Source organism: Protopterus annectens, chromosome 10.part0 (genome assembly GCF_019279795.1).
Source record: "Protopterus annectens isolate FY-2018-M chromosome 10.part0, PAN1.0, whole genome shotgun sequence".
Taxonomy (NCBI): Eukaryota; Metazoa; Chordata; order Ceratodontiformes; family Protopteridae; genus Protopterus; species Protopterus annectens.
The window spans coordinates 1713616393-1713639754 of NC_056744.1; the positions used below are offsets into that span (position 1 = coordinate 1713616393).

Consider the following 23362-nt stretch of genomic DNA (forward strand, 5'->3'; position numbering starts at 1 on the left):
TTCATGACATATTCCCCCAAAAATCCATTGTTGTGGTAAAACACGTCCAGCATTGCTTTTTCATTTGGTAAACAAACTTTCAACCACTTCCACAATGTGTCCTGGACCACCAATTTTCTTTTTAGACTCGCCCTCCATTTCAAATACACAAATTTCTCTTAAGCAACTGTTCCAGTCTATTACAGTTTTGTCAGACATATCCAATTGTTCTTCATAAAAACTAATTGAAGTAAGTTCGATGGATCAACGATAAGTAAATCTTATGGCAGTAGTAAATGAAATCCTACTACCTTCGAACCAGTTCCCACTTCTAACTCCTACATGTTGACATGGATATTACATTTCCAAAATATTTGCTTGCCATAATACAGTTTCATTGGATGTAAATTAACACATACCTATCAGGTAAAATGTTATACTGTTGTAATAGCTTGCTAGCTTCTTTTTCGTTTTTTGGTAAATCCCAAAGATGCTTATTGTTATACTATGGAAATAGAAGCACTGAAATTAACTACACTTGTAAAAGACAGTTAAATATATTACTTTCAAGTGCATGTTGAATCTCGAGAATAATAACTGAAATACTTCTGAATATATACACTTCATGTACTGAAGTGCTTTGTTTTGCAGTATATGTTATGCTTTATGGTACAGCTGGAATTCTCAGGGTTTCATAGGTGGGTACAACACAATATATGTATAGCAATACAAGTTATGTTTATTTTTATTTGTTACCTTCCTATTAATTTTGTACTTGACACGATTAACTTTTAAATCTGACAGAATTTGCGGCATTCTCAGCAACGTTCCATTATCACTAAACTAACTTCCTGCCAAGACTGCCGCGAATTCTGTGGCTGCGATAATACGCAAGTACCATTTTTATTTATTTATTCTTTGTTGACCAGGTTCATCCCACTAGACTAGTAACCGCTTCCCAGGGGAGACGCGAGATGGCATTTATACTACTAGGTGAAATTTGTCCATGGAATCAGGGTACTTCCCCACTCATCACTGTTGCGAGTGGGACCTGTTTTGGAGGAGCACTTCCTGCTTCTGTTCCAGGCACAGAGGTAGCCTCAAAGAAACAGGGAGGCAGATGGAGAAAGAGAAGATGATGATGGATTAGTGAAAGAAATGAAGGAGAAAGCAAATATCAAGACCAAAGAATGTGTGCAGGCTTCTGAGGAAATGTTTCAAAGAAACCTGTTTGATGGAGATGACTCCGCAAATGATGGTGGGGAGGGTTGCGGGATAATTTACTTAAGGAAACAGTGGTAGAGACTGAGCCAGAAAATGAAGGAGAAGTTTCCTGGGGGGGCATTATGGAGAAAATACAAAGGGAAGATGCAGAGGCAATCCTGAAAAATAGTGGTAACATGGAAAAGAATACATATGCAGAGAAATAAAAGAAGCCAAAAGTGGAGTAGCAGAAAAGAAGGTAGAAGAAAATGAAAAATGGAAGTACATGGTAAGGATTCAAAGAAAAGGACAGATATGAAGTATGGGACAATTTAATAGCCCCTTTGGGTATAAAAGCACATGAAAAAAGAGCATTTATTCTTATTAAAGAGACATTTTGTGACAATTTATTTGAGACTGTTTTTGCAATGGAAAATTTTCTTGGAGAATATAAGAAAAATAAATACTGTTACCCACCAAATTTTTTAGGTTCATAGGTGTGTATTGGGCTAATGGCCCTGGAGCCTTTACAAGCCTAGCCCATAAGATTACCCTGGCATCATGCCACCTGACCTTAGTTCTTAGTGCCTCTGTTGAGTAAAGCCACTGGAGTGATCTCCGGGGTGAATTTTCTATTTCCCATCCACTCATCAAGATTTCTGTTGAAGAGGGCCAGTGAGGTGCTCTGCTTGACATGTATGGGAAGTCTGTTCCATAGCATGGGCAGTCGCTGGGTTAGGAACCTGTCCCCTCCAGCATGTTCTGTTGATTGTGGTAATGAGGTGGAGGTCTCTGGAGTGTGTGGTGTGGAGGGATTGGGATTTCTTTAGATGTAGCATTTCTAACAGAGCTGGGTCAGACATGGCTTTGTAAGTCAAGCAGAGATCGCCTCTAACTAGGCGATATGAGACAGAAAATAGTTGGGAGTTTTAGTTGGGAGTTTTTTGAGTCTGTCCATATAGGACAAGTGTTTAAGGCCTAGGATCCTCTTTGTGAGGTACTTTTGTGGCCTAGTGAGATACATTAATTAATGGGGTATGCATTAAAAATAGAAGTGATAAAAATATAGATATACCAAGTATGACAAATGTGGAGTGGAATAGGACTGTTGTAAAATACTGAGGACAACCCTAAACATGTTTTGGTGTCTGTGTGTGTGTGTGTGTGTGTGTGTGTGTGTGTGTGTGTGTGTGTGTGTGTGTGTGTGTGTGTGGAAAATAAGGCCATTTGATAAGTAACTGCGACAAAAGAAAATGTTATATTTGTGGGGAAATGCAAAAATGCAAAATGATGCAAAAAATGAACGGAAAGGTTACAAATGTAATAAAGTTGGACATTTATGGATGGGTTGCAAAAATAAAAATAACAGGAAAATGAACAAAGAAAAGAAAGTTTAGACGTAGTAGAAATAAAAGAAAAACTGGATGAGAAAAAAATAAAGAGGACAGAGAAGAAGGTTTTGAAATAAGTGATGAAGACAAACTGGGCGTAGTAAAAGGGGGAAAATCTGTTGGTAAAAGACAAAAAAGAACACTTTCTCATAACTTAACAGTGTACACACTCCAGTCCAGTCCTGGCCAGCTTGGCATCTAGCTGCAGCATCACTTCCTGTCTCTCATAGCAACTAGCACTGAAATGATGTCTCAGTAACCTGATGCAGTTACTACTGTTCTGAAAGCACAGGTTTCTGAATTGCCATGCAGAAATACTTTTTTTATCATGGAATAATTTTACAGTGCAATGTTTTATCAGAGGAAAGTTTGCATCCTCGAGATGCGTTATAAGAAACACAGCACATGCAAAAAAACATAGTGTACATGTTTAATACATGCACAACTGTTCTGATAGTTCTGAGGACATTGCATTCACTCCATCGGTGTACTTATTTTGAAACTTTACACAGAAAAACAGGATAAAAAAATTCTACTTTACAATTCACATTGGACTTGATAAACAAAAAATAGTCACAGTTTGTTAATATAAGTAAAAGAACTGGTCTGTGTTTCACATGCTAATGTCCTTTTAGGTTTGTGTGGTACTTTTAAAAATCAATAATTATATAGCAGGACTCTTGAAATCCCAAAGTAATTTCTTAAATGCAAACAAGATTCTAAGTCCCATGAACTAAAATTTTATACTGGTCATTATTAGTATATAAAGAAGGTTAAAATTCAAAATACCAGTCCTCACTGGTCTGCAGTATTACCTCACAAGTGAAATTGGCTTGTCTAACTTATATTGGTTTTATGCAGCTGTTCCTAGCTATGAAGTAAATCTAAACCCTCTTGGCAAGTCATCGGAAATAACCTTTGTCAATACACAATACCACTAGCTGTATATATCACCACTGAAATTTTTAAGACACCAGTGTAGTTCTGTTGGGAATGTTTTGAATAGAACTTGTATACTCTTAAGTGGCAAGTATCATAATTTCCCCCGGGGGACACTGCAGTGTACAACTCCATTTAGGGTCAGCAACAGTGTGCTGTGAAGCTCATCTCTGGAAAGGGTTCTATTTATAAATGCTTTGCTATGATAAGGTGTGAGCTCCATCACCTAACAGCTAAACATACTAAACTACACATTTGTTTTACAGAAACTGTTTTATACTCCTACTGTCTGGAAGTTCTACCTGACTTCTGTGACCTGCAGGGGCAGCTCAGATTTTGGATTTCTCAATTTAGAACAGACCACTGCACTGGCAGAGTTAAACACCAAGTACACAACCCCAGCATCATGTACCCTGCAGGTCACTGTAACCAATGTACTCCACACAACACTTGAAACAGCCCCTACCAGCTCTCCTAAAATTACTGTGCAGCAACAACACCTCTTTTAAAAATATATATGTGGTTACATTGGCAGATTATAATAGGGGGAAATTAGATGGCTGCCCAGTGACCTTGACTTCAGGGGGCCCCATGGCTGGCTGGCTGGCTGCATAGTGGCTTTTCTCCCAGACCATTTCTAAACCTGCACCACGTGTGTAGCACCGGAGGGTGAACACAGCACAGGTGTCTGTTTGCGTCACTTGATTTTAACTGCACTGGCAGGTGTGGCTGCTTTTTCATTAATAACACACTCACCAGAGGGTGGTGGGATGGCTGGTTGTTTCATTTCATGTACATTAAGGATTTACTTTTGTTTTTGGTGGGACATGCTGATTCATTTTACCTGCTGTTACTTGCACTTTACTACAGACGGACAGCTTGAACAGAGATCATGTGTTTCCATAAACTGCTGCTTTTGTTGCTGACAGACTTGATACAGGGCATGTGTTTGTTTGTGTGTTTTGCACTCAGAGTGGACTTGGATTACTGAAATCTGGTGAGGTAAGAAAAACCTCTCTGGATTACAGTCATTCAATAAAGCTGATCATTAGAGCCTCATAGTTCTCGATCAGAAAATTGAATCCAGTTCACATTACATCTTTGATAATTGTGCATATATGTACAGCATTCTGACCACGCAATGTTTCAACAGCTGAAGTCTCCTAGGAAAACTGTTTTACTGACTACATTTATCACCTATAATTTAATTACACAATCCTCACGACATAGAAGGAGTGAAGCAGCAGCCTATTAAAGCTGAAATTTTTGTACTTGGTATTAAACTGCACCCTGGCAAATTAATTTTCCTTTCTATGTAGAGTCTTGTCTGAAACTCATGATGGCCTTTTATGGTATCAGTAACATCCTCAAACAGTGCAATCATAGGGAAATATATATTAAGTCCGCAGCTGTAACTTGGAGAATTTAATTTTGTCTAACATACAGCAACCTTGGAGTTAGTATGTAAAAGTAATGTAGGTGCAATCCCCCACACCTATAGGTGCAGGGAATTTGCCTCCTTTTAAATGTGTAACAATGACTTTTGCAGTTCCCTGTTGCATCCGATAAATTTCACTTTATTTCATAGTTTTAGGACTGATTTGCAACCATCCAATAAGGTACCCCTCCACAGGGGTCTGCAAGAAAGATAAGCATTATAAACCACTCTAAGAGGAATTATGTAGATGATACCAGATGACTTTTTGATTGTCAGTACAGATTTTAATTCCCTACAAGTACAGCATTAGCAACACAACCACATTCAACCATGTAAGGGAAAGGTTACAATGGCAGGTAGCTTATAGAGTTCTGGAAGTGCACGTGTCTTCAGTGGGACTGCAACTATGTAGGAAATATAAATGCGACACATCAAACATCCTGGTATATCAGACAGACAAAAACAAGCTGCTGAAGTGTTACAAAACTGATTATTATACAGACAGTAAATTAAAACAGACTGGGTGGTACAGGGATACAACAGATAAATGGCACAACACTGAAATAAACTGCATCAATGTCAGATAAAACACCATACAGACTACAGTATTAGGATCAAAGTCTAACTGATATCCACCTCTGACGTAGGCATTATCTAGCATTCAAAGCATACAGTTCAGAACTGATGTAATTGTTCTAGGAACCAAAAAGTGATACAAACACAATTTGTTAAAAAAATAAATAAATAAAAAAAGAAGATTTCCACTGTATGATTTGAAAATATAAATTTGAAAACTGTGATCAACTACCCTCAAGCTTGGGGCTCAAGGAGGGGCTTAGCTGTGTGAGGGGTGCATAGCCTTGTGCCCACTTGGGCGCACCACTAGCAGTCAGGAAACAGGGAGGAACACAATACAACAGCTATGCGCCCTCATGTTCATCTGTGTTAGAAGTGCTAACAAGGGGGTTATATGTTTGAGAAGGTGCACAGAATAGCAGGCTACAACTCCGTATTATCAAGCATGCTAAAAGCAGGACAGAAAACATAGCTGTCTGAGGACGTTTACCTGAAAATACAGACAAGGTGTATCGAGGGCAACAGCTGAGATGAAGACAGATGTGCAGCACCCAGCCTGCTAAGAAGTGCTCAGGGGAGGGTAAAGACTTGGAAAAGTGCACAGTACAGTACCCTACTCAACAACATTGGTCATACTTGATGTACATGCAGAAGGTGATGTCTATTTAGGGCACAAAAAATATCAGGATGGGTGCCCCCAAGTACAATTGCACAAAAAGTGGTCTGGGGATGTTGAAGATACACATCAGGGTAGTGCTACATGCAGCCTTGTCAAGAACAACAAAGTGCAGTGGATGCTGAAACCACACAGCAGTACAGCACTGGATGAGCCCCTCCAATCCAAAAATAAGGTACTGGGAAGGGCAGGGGGTTATACAGTGATGCTGAGTGTACACAGCTGTACAGCACTGGATAAGTCCCCCCGTCCACACAGCCATATAGCACTGGATAAGCCCCCCAGTCCACACAGCCATACAGCACTGGATAAGCCCCCCAGTCCACACAGCTGTACAGCACTGGATAAGCCCCCCACACCACACACCTGTACAGCACTGGATAAGCCCCCCAGTCCACACAGCCATATAGCACTGGATAAGCCCCCCAGTCCACACAGCAGTACAGCACTGGATAAGCCCCCCAGTCCACAGAGCCATACAGCACTGGATAAGCCCCCCAGTCCACACAGCCATACAGCACTGAATAAGCCCCCCAGTCCATACAGCCATACAGCACTGAATAAGCACCCCTAGTCCACACAAGTGTACAGTACTGAATAAGCACCCCCAGTCCACACAAGTGTACAGTACTGGATAAGCCTCCCAGTCCACACAGCCATACAGCACTGGATAAGCCCCCCAGTCCACACAGCCATACAGCACTGAATAAGCCCCCCAGTCCACACAGCCATACAGCACTGAATAAGCACCCTCAGTCCACACAAGTGTACAGTACTGGATAAACCTCCCAGTCCACACAGCCATACAGCACTGAATAAGCACCCCCAGTCCACACAAGTGTACAGTACTGGATAAACCTCCCAGTCCACACAGGCGTACAGCACTGAATAAGCCCCCCCAGTCCTCACAGGTGTATTGCACTGGATAAGCCCCTCCAGTCCACACAGGAGTACAGCACTGGATAAGCCCCCAGTTCATACAGCACTGGATAAGCCCCAGTCCATACAGCACTGGATAAGCCCCCAGTCCATACAGCCATACAGCACTGTGCGACTCCCACAAATAAGATCCTGTGGAAATGAGGAATATGTGAATTCATGAAGAAAGCTATACTGGATATGCCTTTTGAATCTTGAGATTTCTTTGACGAGATAAAAGAACTTCATGAAGGACAGACAGTCTACACTACATATAATGATCTTGCTAAGTCATTAGTCACCATTCCTCATGAGAAAATAATTTATGTATTAAATACAGTAAATGTCAGCCCATATATAGTTCCTATGCTAAAACACTGGGGTAAGCAACAAGACGCCCTTCACCCATTTGTCCCAGTTACGGTTACCACTAGTGGCCTACAGATATCTGTATAGGGACAAGTTTTCACACTTTTTTTTCTTAATAAAAGTGGGAAAATGCTTCAAATAATGAAATATGTCGATGAGTGCAAACCAAAATTACTTCAATAAAAGGTGCAGAAGTCCCTAAAAATGATTTACAAATAAATAAAAAAAATGCATCTGGTGCATTACAATGATGTTATTGTTAAATGTCATTACAAGTAACAACAAAAATCTTGACAAAGTATAAATTATAATTACAAAGTCAATGGACAAGTTATAAATCATTAAAGACATTAAAGTATTTGTATTGTGTATAATGTTTAGTGCCTATGGCACGTCTAAAACGCTCATACTTGTAGCGTGATTGAAGTTTAACCACACTAGCGCGTTGCCCGTGTAGAAGCATTTTTTTCTAAATATTAGAACGGATCTGGAAGTGTTTTTGAGTACCTGTATTGTGTAAAATGTTTAATACCAGTCGCATGCCTAAACGCTCATAGTCATAGCGTGGATGTAGTTCACCCACAAATGTTTCCGTCGCTGCACATTGTTAGGTAAACTAGAACTTTGTAGTGGTCAGTCTAAAAGTGATACATTCTTACCTAAAGCCACTACGACACAGATAAAGCATCTGTTGCACTTTAGTATGTACTCACCTCACTATTAAGCTATAGCAAATGTAGCGATTTTAATCTGCTTGTCTTTACACTAATAGCGTTCGCAGCTTGTAACAATCCACTATGGTAATTGGGCTGAGTATAACTTAATTGCATTAGTTGGTCTTAGATTTTTTGGAAACGGCACATAGAGCGTTTCTAGCTTATTATTATTACTCCATCAGGAGTTTTTGTTTCTAGCTTATTTTAATTCACCTTTGATTTTGATTGAGTACACGCCTAATTGAATCAATGTGTCTAACCTAAATGTACTACTGATTTTTTATTTCCGAAAACGGCATATAGAGCGTTTCTAGCTTATTATTCTTACACCTTCAGGAATTCTGTTCCTAGCTTATTTTAATCTATTTTTCGTTTTGGTTGAGTACAAGCTTAATGGAATTATTTGGATCCTAACATTTAAAATGATGGAACATAAGCTTATATGAGTCACATGGATCTTGAACTACTTCCTTTACGGATCCTACTTGACCCAAATGTTCTTTACTCATACTTATTTGCTAGTACTGTAAATGCTTAACTGAACATAGGACACTCAAACTGCACTTTTGTATAGTATAGTGCATCTACTGACTATGCTTGCATACTAACTGTAAAAGTAATTACTGATTAAAGAAAACTGTGCTATAAAGTTTTTCACAACTAAAGGGACCATAGGAATATACCATATGTATCAGTATGTCTTCCTATTCACAACTAAAGGGACCATAGGAATATGCCATATGCATCAGTATGTCTTCCTATTCACAACTAAAGGGACCATAGGAATATACCATATGTATCAGTATGTCTTCCTATTCACAACTAAAGGGACCATAGGAATATGCCATATGCATCAGTATGTCTTCCTATTCACAACTAAAGGGACCATAGGAATATGCCATATGCATCAGTATGTCTTCCTATTCACAACTAAAGGGACCATAGGAATATGCCATATGCATCAGTATGTCTTCCTATTCACAACTAAAGGGACCATAGGAATATACCATATGTATCAGTATGTCTTCCTATTCACAACAAGGGACCATAGGAATATACCATATGTATCAGTCTGTCTTCCTATTCACAACTAAAGGGATCATAGGAATATACCATATGTATCAGTATGTCTTCCTATTCACAACTAAAGGGACCATAGGAATATACCATATGTATCAGTCTGTCTTCCTATTCACAACTAAAGGGACCATAGGAATATACCATATGTATCAGTATGTCTTCCTATTCACAACTAAAGGGACCATAGGAATATACCATATGTATCAGTATGTCTTCCTGTCTAGTGAGCAGCAGATATTGTGCCATTACTTTTCCTATTATTAGTTGGTTTACATTGATAAAAAATCTAGCATTTAGTATATACAATTTTGCACTGCTTTAGAGTCAAAATATCTGTCTGACAAGATTGTGTTGGTATGCTTGTATATTCTTATAGCCTGTTTGTTATTAATATCTAATAAGTGAATGTGTTTTTTCTCTCTAGGTATCTTACTACAGTCTCTCTCCCCTTATTATCACTAGCTACCAAACCTTATTGCTCAGTAATGTTTTGAGGACCTGCCCTGCCTGCTGAATAGCAAGATTTTCCCAACAGTACACTGCTGTCTTCCCAAACTAAAAGAACAGAACCCATCCTTCCATGTGCAACAGTCCCCTCAAGGGAATACATTAAGCTAGAGAAAGTATGTACTTGAAAAACTACTGTCTGTAGACCTAATAGTGTACACTACTGTAATTTTGTACATTTACTCTAACTAGCCAGGGCAACCAGCAACCAAACTCTATCTGTTCCTAGACCTAGTCTCTGTTCCTAGACCTAGTCTCCCTTCCTCTCTCCTTTAACCTTTGTTATAAACTCCTATCCTAGCATACTCAAACTCTGACTTCTGCTACCCTCCCTTCTCTCTCCCAATAGACGCTATTACTGCTATCTCACGTCTGTCCACTAGGTGGCAATATTTCTCTACACCTTACCTATTGTCCCCTAACTCACCTTATAGGCATCCCGATTCCCTGTTTCAGTGTATAGTCCCTCTCTACCCTCCTACCTTTACCTTCTTCACTGCTTTACCACTTTGTATTATCCAAATACTATCCAGGCTATCTGTTACCTATCTCTCACCACCTATACTTACCTTAACAATTAGCGTCTCTGATTGTTCTTCTAGGATTCGCTTCTTCTTTCGCTTTTCCCGCTCCGTTCGCCCTGCGGGTTCACTCTGCTCCCCTACCCTGCCCCCAAATTCCACCCGCCCCCATTGGTCCTAAATACCCCACTGGCCACACCCACTACATTATCACCAAACACAAACTCCTCCCCCTTAAAGTACTAGTACTATACTCCCAGTAATTCTCCCCCTCTATCTTATCTGCAAATATCCCTGCATTTTATCTCATTCATTTTGTACCTACAATGCCTCTACTATTGTACCAAACATGCCACAATCCCTTATTTTTACTATCACTGCTAACTATCGTAACTATCTACTTACTCACTATAAACACCAAACAAGTCTAGGATTTCACTATCCCATCAAGCAAACCTCTATACCTACATTTAATCTTCCCCATAGTTTCAACAACTCTTTCTTCCCAGCAAAATATTTACCAGCCAAGTTTCATAGACTTGCTCACATTTCTTACTATAGCCCTAAAGCTAGATAATTCCAAAACCTAACTTTTAAACTTTTACAACTCACCCTAAGAGTTCAAATCCACATCCTCATAGATGGTGATATACATCCAAACCCTGGTCCTACCTCAAGTACTGTCACTAAGCCTGATACAACAACTTCATCTACACACACAACTACTTACCAGGACCCCCAACTCTCTTCTAATAGCACATCTAAATATTACAAGCATCAATAGTAAACTTGCTCCTTTGCATGCCCTTATAGATGTATATTCATTTGATATCCTCTGCCTTACTGAAACCTGGCTTAACCCATCAATACAAGATACTGTAGTTATTCCCCCAGCTACAATATCCTGAGACTTGACCGTAATACTAAGAAGGGTGGAGGCATAGCTATACTTTATAAAAATGGACTACAAGTTACCTCAATAGACCCCAAACTACCTCTTTCCAGTAATGCAGAGATTCTTATATCAAATTTTCAGCTGAACAAATGTAAATCCATATATATAATCTGTATGTACCTTCCCCCAGGCAATAATACTAACACACTAGAAGCTATTCTTAGCTGGCTATCAACCAACTATCCACAAGAAACCATAATACTTGGCGACTTTAATATAAACTGGATTTCCTGTACAACTGAGCAGCCTTCTACTCATATTAATCTATATGGTTTTACCCAAACCATAACTTCCCCTACCCGAACCAACAAGCTTAATAACAAAAAAAAGCACTCTAGACTGGATTCTCACTAATACTCACCAGCAAACTTATAAATCAGGCACCCTCCCAGAAGACATAAGTGACCATTCACTTACCTACTTAATCAGATATAAGACTGAATCTCCAAACTTAACCAGCTATAGGACTGTAAGGACCAACAAAAACTTTAACCTGGAAAGCTTCCAAACTGAACTTTCAGCCTGTGACTGGACACACCTCAAGCATCTCCCATTACATGACGCAGTCAAATACTTTAATGCAAAATTCTTAACCATTCTAGATTGCCATGCCCCTATTTGTAAAATTAGAACTAGAACTAAACCAGCCCCATGGCTCACTAAAACTACCAAACAAAAAATCCTCCAAAGAAATAAACTATGGGACAACTGGCAGGTATCAAAAAGCCCTTCAGATCACCTAAAATATAGGCAGCTAAGAAATGAAACAAAAAAAGCAATAGTGTCTTTAAAGAACTGCTACTGCCATCTTCAACAAACCCACCAGAAAAATCCACAAAAATTCTGGCAAGGCATAAATAACCTCCTACACCCAGGACACTCTTGCACTCCCACTCCCCCCTGGCTCTAATTATAATAATCCTACCCAAATAGCCAACTCATTTAACACTTTCTTTACAGAAACCATTCAATCCCTGGCCGACCAACTATCTCCTAGCATCACATGCTCTACCACTGCCATGATCAATAACTCTCTGCTATTTCATTTTCAACCAGTTCCCACATCCCTTGTCTGTAAACCTATCCAGCAGCTTAAACCTACCACACTCTCTGCAGATCAACTACCTGCAGAATACCTGCAAAAATCAGCTAAAGCAATTGCTTACCCCATATCCATCCTCATTAATAGAACCATTTCTGAAGGATACATCCCATCCATCTGGAAAGTCTCCCACATTATCCCCCTGCATAAAGGTGGTACTTCCAAGGACTTTTCCAACTACAGGCCCATAGCCATATTATCCCCTGTTGCAATGATAATGGAGAAATGTATTCACAGGCAACTTTTAACTCACCTACTTGAAAAAAATCTACTAGCCAACTGTCAACATGGTTTTAGACCATTTCATAGCACCACCTCTGCTCTTTTACCCTTTTCTGACCATATTAATAGAAATCGTAATAATGACACTCTATCCTCAGCCCTCTTTATTGATCTGTCGAAAGCCTTCGACATGGTCAACCATCACCTCCTCATAAACACTCTCAGAAACCTGTCATTGGATGATCTTGCAATTCAGTGGTTCCAATCCTACTTAAATAATAGAAAACAGGCTGTACTATGGGCAAATACCTTATCTTCCCACCTTCCAGTTACCCTAGGAGTCCCACAAGGATCCATATTGGGACCTTTACTTTTCCCCATCTTTACTAATGACCTCCATTCTGTAATCCCACAAGCCACTTGCATCCAATATGCAGATGACTCCACACTTATATGCTCTGCCACTTCCCCATCAGAACTTCAGTCTCTAACCCAAAAAAACTTTAATACAGTTGAAAATTGGCTCCTGCATAGATATCTTATCTTAAACCCAAAGAAAACAAAAATGCTACTATTCACACCCACCCATAGAACCTCCCCTCTTAACTTTACCGTAACCTCTAGTAATGGAACTATTATATCTCCTGATACTACCACTAAACTACTCGGGGTTCTAATTGATAATAACCTCTCTTATGAGCCTCACATCAATAACACTATAAAAACAGTTAATAAGAAATTAGGTTCCCTCTACAGGATCAAACCCTTTCTAACTCAATTAGCCAGAATCACCATTGCCCGCACCCACCTTATATCTACTCTGCTTTATGCCTCTCCTATCTATACCAAATTATGTAAAAGTGCTCTGAATAAGCTGTCTACCTCTTACAACAATATTGCCAGATTTGCTGCAGGGTTCTCCTATAGAACCCATCATTGTATCAATTTGAATCAACTAGGTTGGCTTGAATTGCCAAACCTAATATTATTCAACCAAGTAATTGTAGCCCACAAGATCCTGTACCACCCAAAAAAATACTCCTATAATCACTTCCTTGGTCACCCCCTATATTAATCTCAAAACCCTGCGCTCATCTAACAAACTACTAGTACAAATATCTAAATCTAATAACTCAGCAGGTGATACTCTGTTCTCTAATACAGTGGGTAAAACCTGGAACAGTCTCCCCAATCATGTAACTTCACTATCCTCAGCTAACCTATTTAAAACTTAAACCCTACCTCCAATCACACTGGCTATGCCCCTGTGCTAACCTAGATTAAACAACTAACCCTTCCCATTATAACATGATTCTCATCACTTATCTTATTTAGGGCATGTACCTATGTATATAGTGTCTGTCTTTATCAACTAAACCAGACTACATTTTTAGACCTAGTGTGTAATTTTTAATAGAATGAGTGTGATTACGTACTGCTTATAATGTACATTCACTACATTTTTCATTTTTTGACATTTTTTGTGTGACTTTCTAATTAAGAGTTCTAATGTCTTTGTAAATATCATTGTCCTTATGTATTTGTTGTTGAACTTGTGGAGCTTTTCTCCCCGGGCCTCCACTGAAAATGGACATATATCCAACTGGACTAGCCCGGTCAACAAATGTAAAATAAATAAAAATAAATAAAGACTTAGGAATCATGCTAAGACAGTAGCATGCATTTGTCAAATTGAGAAATGTATTATCCATATTTTTCAAGGCATTTCATCTCACAGGAGGGACTGTAAAACTTTGTACCATATTAATCTGACCCTTTATTGAAAAAAATACATTTTGTGGACCAAACATGCCACCTCAAAGTGAAAAGGAACAGGGATTAATTATCAGGAAAATCACACTGCTGGAAAACACGGACTATTCAGAAAGGCTTCAGGAATTCTTATTACATTTAGTTTTTTTATAGATTAAAAAGACACGACCTCCACAATGTCTGATCCTGTTATGTTTGAAACTCTAAAATGCGCACTAATGGAAAATCCAACACAACACTGATGAAAAATTGGGAACCGCACTCCTAAAAAATTAATGCCAGTAATAAAAACATTAGATACATGACTCAGTGCTTTCCAAGATGAAGGGGAAGCTTGCTCCATACAGTCATTAGCTGTTATCTTGCTTGATACAAATAAGGAAAGTAAAAGACATCATCATGGGATTATGGAAATCAAACCACTTGAAGGTCAATAGGTTGTACTGATATTTAAATCTATGAACTACGTTTTTTGTGTAATTTATGCAGTTTTCCTTCCAAACAACTGAAGAAAGCACTGGTAAATATGGATTGTGTAGCATGCTGGTATTCTCAGTCTGCATGTGGTATTCTCACTCTGCATGTGGTTAACAACTGACAGATCAGCTGTCACTTCTCCAATTCCCATTTCCCAAATTACTTTTCCGAAGCAATGCTTTCTCTGTTAAATCACTCGACTGGAAGATATCAGTTTACCTGGCTACTGCTTTCACCAGTGGACAATGTTACTCTTACTCACAATTCTGTGACCATGGACTTAGTAAACTTAGAAAGTGGGATGCTGGGGGTAAACTCCCCATGGGGGCCACCCTGTAAAAATATATATATATTATCTGTGTGTTGCGCGGTAGGTTCAGTGCATTTTTTTCTGTCAATTCTTTAGGCTTATGAGTTTGAGTTTGGCAGTGGACCAATTTGGGACAACTAAAATCACAATGGACATTATTTATTATTATTTTATTTACATTTGTTTACAGGGAAATTCCGACTGGATGCAGGTCCTTTTTCAGCGGATGCCCGGGGAGAAAAGCACCACATCATGTACATGATAAATAGAGATACAAAGCTGCGGCAATAGTAAACAATATTACAGGTTGTTGGCTTTAATACAATAACAAGATATTGATTATCAACAGTATATACAGTAAATGTTGCAAGTTAAGATAGTTTCTTGTCGTTTATAATATTAGTAACAAAGTTGTCAGACAAGATGTTAAAGTATGTAAAGACAACTAGCTATTTCTGACTGTGGTTAGTAGTGGCGGTAGTATAGTTGGGTTAAGAGTCTAGGTGGGGTGGGGGTAAGGGTGGGGGTATTAGTCTGGATTAGAACAAGGACAAAGCCAGTGCAAATTTAACTGGAATTTGAGCGCAGTCTTGAAAAGCCTGCTGGAAGGTAGAGTAGTTATAGACGGTGGAAGATTGTTCCAGAGTTTAGATATGGTACATGAAAATATGGCTTCTCCTGCTGAGTTTTTGGGTTTGATAACAGTGAGTTGATTTTTGTTGCTTGATCTTAGGGGCCTAGTGGGGTGATGGGGTTGGAAAAGGGTTTAAAGGGAAGGGATGTTAATGGGGTGATTAATAAGTTTATGAGCGAGAGGGTGAGTTAATGAAAGTGAAGGAGTTGTGGGAGTTCTGGCCAGTTTAGTTCTTTAAGGGAGATACAATGATGGCTGCGGTAGGAGGTTCCAGTGGCAAATTTTGTTGTAACAAGCACCCAGCTTGTGCAGGTCTGTCTGTTCAAGGTTGGTAAGTATGGGGGATGCATAGAGTAGGGTGGAGCTTAGCTGAGAAAAAGTTATGTACTCACCATAACGTTCCATCTGACTAGGTAACTTCATTTGTCAGCAACCTGTGGGTATCGGATCCGATTCGGATCTGAGCCGGCAACTTTCCTAGCTAAAAGATCCGACCTCCAAACTCCTCCCCCTACCCATAATGCCCTGCCACCTCCCTCTAACCCTCAGATCGAGTTTGCCATAATGCCATAGAAAATTACTATAACACAAGGAAGGATTACTATACATTCCACCTGATGTCATCTGGAAGTGACGTATCCTGATCCTTTAATAACGAACTTAAGGTCTGGGGGATGGAGGGAGGGTTGGTTGATGACAAATGAAGTTACCCACTCAGATGGAACATTATGGTGAGTACATAACTTCTTTATCAGAGTCCCCAGCTACCAACAACTTGGGAGATCCTCATGGAAGGATATTCCGGAGCACTGCAGAGCCAAAAGATGCGCGTCCTCTGGATATTAAATCCAACTTATAATGTGCAATAAAGGTATGAGAGGAAGCCCAAGTAGCTGCTGAGCAAATGTCATCCAAAGAAACCCTTGACCAGAAAGCAGCAGAAGTAGCCATAGATCGGGTAGAATGGGCTCACACCCTCAGGGGCTCAGGTCGACCAGAGCTTTTGTATGCGAGAAGGATGCATTGGGAAATCCATCTAGTTAAGGTTACTTTAGTGACTGGTTTACCCAGACAGGGTTTAGCAAATGACACAAAAAGTTGATCTCATTTTCGAAGATCGGCTGTTCTGTTTAAGTAAAATCGTAACGGTCTATGAACATCCAGACAATGGAGTTTATACTCTCCTTTGTTTTGAAAATTAGGAAAGAAGACAGGTAGATTGATGGACTGGTTGATATTGGCTTCTGAAGCCACTTTAGGCAGAAATGAGGGATTAGTCCTGAGGGAAACCCTGTCTTTATGAAAGATCATATATGGAGGCTTACTGCAAAGAGCGTGAAGCTCCAATATCCTCCTAGCTGAGGTAATGGCAATCAGGAAGGCCGTTTTCCAAGATACATATTTTAAGTCGACTGAAACCGCGGGTTCAAAAGGAGGACCAGTCAGAGCCTGCAGAACTAGGGTTAGATCCCATGGAGGAACTGCATGTTTAATAGGGGGTCTTAACAGAAAGGTTCCTTTCAGGAATGTTTTGCAAATCTTGGAGGAAGCTAGGGGGCCTAAACTGTTTCCAACGTGGTAGTGGGAAATAGCTGCCAATTGAACTTTAATAGTAGAAGAACTAGACCCTTGATGAAAAATATGGGATAGAAATTCTAGAACTGCTAGGATAGGAGCCGTGAAGGGATCCAAATTCCTATGCTCCGCCCAGACAGAGAAACGTTTCCATTTACTCTTGTAGATTTTCCTGGTAGATGGTTTATGGGCAGCCACCAGGATGGCCTTAACTGAGGAAGATATACCAGGAGTCCTAGCCATTAATGGAACTGGATCAACCAAGCTGAGAGCTTGAGGTAGTCCAGGTTGGTGGTCTTCAATCCTAAAGGATGAGCGATCAGATCTGGAATGGGATCTAAAATCCAGGGAGGATGTACTAGATGAGACCGTAGGTATGGGAACCAGGTTTGGCGGGGCCAGAATGGGGCTAAGAGGATAACTCTGCTCCCCAACTGATGAGCTTTCTGCAAGAATTTTGTCATTAATGGAAGAGAAGGATAAGCATACAGAAGACCAGATGGCCAAGCATGAACCAGAGCATCTCTGGGGACTTCCCATGGTGGGGGAATTAGCGAGAAGAACTCGCTGCACTTTGTGTTCGAAGGCGAGGCAAACAGATTGCAGCAAGGTTGACACCATCTGAGGAAGATTTGCTCCGCTACTACTGGGTTCAGAGACCACTCGTAAGGTGAGAGGATCGTTCGACTCAACCTGTCCGCTAAAATGTTTGACTGACCCGGAATGTGCATTGCTATGAGAAAGCGGTTGGTGGATATCACCCATTCCCACACTCTCATGGCCTCTCTGCAAAGTGGGTAAGATCTGGTTCCCCCCTGTTTGTTTATGTACCAGACTACCGACATGTTGTCTGTTTGAATTGCAATAGTCCCTGGAGGAAGAAGGGGATGGAGAGCCTGCAACGTTAGAAGCACCGCCCTCATCTCCAGGACATTGATATGCAATGAGGTCTCTGTGTGAGTCCACGTGCCTTGGACGGATCTGCCCATGCAATGCCCCCCCACCTGAGGAGAAATGCGTCCGTGGTCACCGTGACTTGGGGTGGGGATATAGCGAAGGGGTGCCCTTCCTGGAAGTCTCTGGAACGGAGCCACCAAAGTAGCGATTCCCTGCAAATCCTGCTGAGGGGAATAGGTGTAGACAGGGGATGATGTAGGATGGACCATTGAACCTGTAAGGTCCATTGAAGGATTCTCATTTTCAGACGTGCAATAGGTGACAGATTGATGGCCGCTGCCATGGACCCCAGGGCCCTCAGGACTAGTTCCGCCAGGGGGAGGGGGGGCTGATGACTGCAGAAGAGCCAGAATATGAAGGTTTAGATTGCAAAGTCTGTCCGCCATCAGAAAGACTCTGGATTGTACAGTGTCTATCCTGGCCTCTATGAACTCCAAAATCTGAGTAGGTTGAAGGGAGGATTTCTTGTGGTTGATCGTGATCCCTAGATGGCGGGCTAGATGTAAGAAATAGTCCCTGCCTGAACATAGTTGATGCCTGGTGGGGGCGGTTAGGAGCCAGTCGTCCAGGTAAGGAAAGACCTGTATTCCCTGAAGCCTCAGGTGGGCCCCTACAACTACCATGACCTTGGTGAACACTCTGGGGGCTGTGGTGAGACCGAAGGGTAGGACCCTGAACTGATAATGGCTGTCTCCCAGCCGAAAGCGGAGAAACCTCCTGGATCACCTGTCCATTAGAATGTGGTAGTACGCATTCTTGAGGTCTATCGAGCACATCCAGTCGTTCTCTTGTAAAAGTGGGAGAATGGATTGAATAGTGACCATCCGGAACTTTTCTTTGGGGACTGACAGGTTCAATGTGGACAGGTCGAGAATGGGTCGTACATCCCCAGTCTTTTTTGGCACCAAAACAAACCTGGAGTAAAAGCCTGATCCAGATTGCCTGAGGGGGATGTGCTGGATGGCTCTTTTTCTTAGCAGCTCTTGTATTTCGAAGGCTGCTACCTCCCTCTGATTGGGTGGAACATTGGGGAGACTCCCTGACCGGGGAGGATACGTTAGGAAAGGAATAGAATAGCCTCTGGATATAATTTGGAGCACCCAGCGATCTGTCGTAATGGACTCCCAATTTGCTAGGTGCTCCGAGAAGCGCCCCCCCGACTGCCTCCAGAGAGGAGCAGTTGGGCAACCCCTCAGGGCTGCTGCGTAAGTCGATCGGAAAAGGGTTCCCTCGACCCGAAATTCTTCGGCCCCCCTCTGCCTCTAGGCCGGCGTCCACCCTGTCCTCCTCTGCCTCTGAAGGACAAAGGATCCGGAGCAAAATGGGATTGTTGAGCTTTCCAGAACCACATCTTCTTTTGTCCTCTTTGGTTCCTGGAGTAGGACCTCTGAGGAGCCGAGAAGCGGATCCCAACAGCAGACGTTTTCCCGTCTTTCTCGCTCTGGAGAAGCGTATCGCGGACGGTTTTGCCGAAAAGCATAGAACCGTCAAAAGGGGTGTTCGCGAAGGATGCCTTGAAGGGTTCTGCAAAATCACAGAGACGGAGCCAGGCCCGTCTACGTAAGACAACGCTTGCTCCGCTGGCTCCAGCCACTCCCTCCGTGGCATGGGAGAGAAGCCGAATAGATGTGTTAGTAATTGACTTGAGAGTGGCCATTCAAGCCGAGAAGGTCCGTTTGTCTTCAGCCGACATGGACTCTGAGAGTGACCCAGCGTACTCTTTGATCAGGTCCTGCTGGAGCTGAATTACATGTGCTATATAGTTCAGTGACCTTACAGAGAAGGTCGCTGAAGCAAACATCCGCTTTCCAAGGCGGTCCATTATCTGAGACTCCTTGTCTGGAGGATGTACCGAGGAACTCTCCTGTGCTAATTCCTTTTTAGTGGCAGCCGCCACCACCATGGCATCCACTGGGGCACCCTTGCTCCAAACTGTCCAGTCCATGGGAGGGCTGAGTATCCTGTCCGGTCTCTTGGGTATTGGCTCAACAGTCTCCGGCTCCTTCCATGCCCTGGTAGTTATGAGGTCCACCAGGGGGTCGGCGGGAGGGGACACCCAAGAGGTAGATGGGCCTGTGTCAAATGCCTCCAGAAACACAGACTCATCCAAGGAAGGTTTTTGGGCAGACCACCCCCCTCTAATGAGCAACATTTCCATAATGTCTCCAAAGGAGACGTCTTCGGGGGGGTGACCTTGGGGAACCTTCCCCTTCCTCTAAGTCCGTGTCTCCTGTGAGGGACTCAGGTGAGTCCAAGTGTCTCCTCTTGCACTTTCGTTTGTGAGGGACCTCCTCGGGGGGGGGGGGGGCTGTCCGAAGAGGCCTCACCAATAATGTCCTGTTCCTCAATGGGAACCATCTGGGACGTAGGCGTAGGCTGTCCCTGGGGCCGGATGATGGAAGACAGGCCCATCTGAGAGAGAATGGCGGGTGGATCCATAGCAAGAGCCTGGGGCCTCGAATCCTTCGAAAGGACCCTCTCCACGACGTTGAATGCCGAGGGAGAACTGCTTTCCCTAGGATCCAAAAGCAGTCCCCTCGGATCCGAAGTGCAGATCGGTGCCGGTGGTGACCCGATCGGATCCAAAAGGGTAGTGTGCTCCGACCTCAACAGAGCCGAAGGCCCACTAACCCCTCTGGATCCGACGCTCAACTCACAGCCCCGAGAGCTCGGATCCGAAAACGGATCCGACAGACTCGAGGGTACAGTTGGCGCCGAAGTAGGAAACACTGTCGGCGCCGACACCACCCTGGCTCTGAAGCTAGTCAAATCAGACAGCTCCAAACCCCGATAGCGGGTTGGAGAAGGAGCAATGGGGGCGAAAAAAGGGGTCCAGCTCCCCCCCGGAGGGGGAGGGGGAGGCAAGAGCACTCCCATCTGCAGCCGGGCCTGAAGAAATCGACGCATCATCCGGTCCATGTCTGCGTCAGATAAACTCCTCGTTGATCTGGACGAGGCCACCGAGTCCGGCCGGGAAGGCCACCTTAGATGACCTCGAAGATGACCGGGTCTCCTCCTCTGGCTCCGGGGAGAAACGTGGAGAACAGAGCCGGAAGGGGGAAGGCCCGGAGACCTTAAGGGGAGAGGCAAGCTGCTTGGATGGCAGAGCAATGGAGCTGACTCGGACCACCTCTTGTGGCTACGGTGTCTCTCTTTTTCCCACTCCCTGTCCTTCTTGTCTTTCTTTTTGCCGTCCCTTTCCTCCTGGGCCAAAGAGGGAGGTTGAGTCCTGGCCAGGGGATCGGAGGCGGTAGGTGGAGCAGCCGCAGCTGCGGCTGGCACCACAGAGGAAGAGGAGGACGAAGTGGAATCAGGGGCAAAAGGCCCGCAAGGATAACCTTCGTCCTCCTAGCACTCAAGCCCTGGGGTTAAAGGCTGCACAAATAGTGCAGCCCGAAGAAAGGTGATCAACCCCCAGGAAAATAACGCACAGAGTGTGGCCATCCGCTGGGGACAGCTTATGGCCACACTCGGAGCATTTAGAAAACACAGCTTTTGGGCCTTCAGACATATTAGACAGGAAAAGAGTACAGGCCCACACGCACACACCTTCACACACACAGAGGGGGAGGGGAATAAACTTTAACTAACCAAAATGTTTTAAAACTACCCACAAAAAGCTAAGGGAGTTAGAAGGGAGTTCACACACACAAAGATAGAGAAATTCTGACAGAAAGAGTATATATAAAAGCCTAAACTCACAATACCACGCTCGGAGCTCGTTCTAAGAAGCTTACAGAAGCCGCGGCAAATGAGATCTGAGGGTTAGAGGGAGGTGGCAGGGCATTATGGGTAGGGGGAGGAGCTTGGAGCTCGGATCTTTTAGCTAGGAAAGCTGCCGGCTTGGATCCGAATCAGATCCGATACCCACAGTTTGCTGATCAAATGAAGTTAACTACTTCAGATTTGGCTATGGAGATTCTAACCGCCTTGGTTATCAGACTGGACACTACAATAAGAACAGCACTGACCTTCCCTGGGTAGAGATTTACATGGAGTCTTAGAATACAGTGTTTCACATACCAATATGTTATGAATTATCACACAGATCACACATTTCTTCTAGAACCACTTACACAGCTGTACTTGCAAAGACTCTGGGTTCAACTGCCACTGACTGAATACTCTTAAGTTTCCCAAATGCTCAGTCAGTCATTTTCTGACATCCGTGTCATGCTATGCAGCACTGTGACGGAGTCAGAGAGTATGCATGGATGGGACTCTGGTACATCGCAGGATGCAGACCAAACACACAGCTATGGATAATTTGAATTACTGCAAATTCAGACATCTGCATTTCTTTGAGATGTTGTAGAAAAGCTGAGTACTCAGCAAACCCCCTGCTGGACACAAAGAGGACATGCAGACACAACAGAGGCAGCCCCCAACTGATAAGTATACTGGAGAACTAAGCGCTAAACAGCAGCAACACTGATGGCTGCTCCCCTGTGTGACCTGTTCGGCACTATATATTAGACTTACAGGCTGAAAATAAAAATACTTTTAGGATAAGCACCATTTCCTGTTCTTTGCTTAATGATTTTCTGATTACCTTAACAGTATTTAAAATGCATAATAAATAATTCCTTTACTCTATGAAATACCTTGTTCAAACATTATCATGCAAATGGCTCAGATATTTAAAAATGGATTAAATGATTAGATAAGCTTTCTGCAGTACCTCAGAGTTGCTGTCTGACTTAGCAACAGTATAATCACATTATTTCCTTAGAGTTCAAAGCCGGTTAACATTTGCTTTATCACTAACCGAACAACATGAACACACTAAGGAAAAGCCAATAGACGTCTCAAACTCTACACACTCAGAGCCAATAAAATACGCATGTCACAAAATTAGTATTAAAACAATATGAAACAGATATATGAAGCACTGTGCCTCTGTCTTTGTTACAGACGACTTGCATTCAGCACATCTAGAACAACCAATGTTACTTTATTTTACTTACTTTTATATCCGGTAGTTCCTTCTCATTCTTGTTTTGTAAGTCTTTAAGATCCTTAACTTTTAACTGTAGGCACGATA

The 23362-nt window shown here is 42.3% G+C and overlaps 1 protein-coding gene across 1 annotated transcript in view; it reads right to left on the minus strand.

Moving 5' to 3' along the window:
• Positions 1-23362, minus strand: part of LOC122814459 (zinc finger protein 91-like) — a 586949-nt gene that overhangs the window by 313792 nt on the left and 249795 nt on the right. The window contains exon 8 of the mRNA XM_044087039.1: positions 23286-23362. This exon is cut by the window's right edge and continues 19 nt beyond it. Within this exon, the coding sequence (XP_043942974.1) occupies positions 23286-23362 (77 nt within the window). The remainder of the gene's footprint in view (positions 1-23285) is intronic.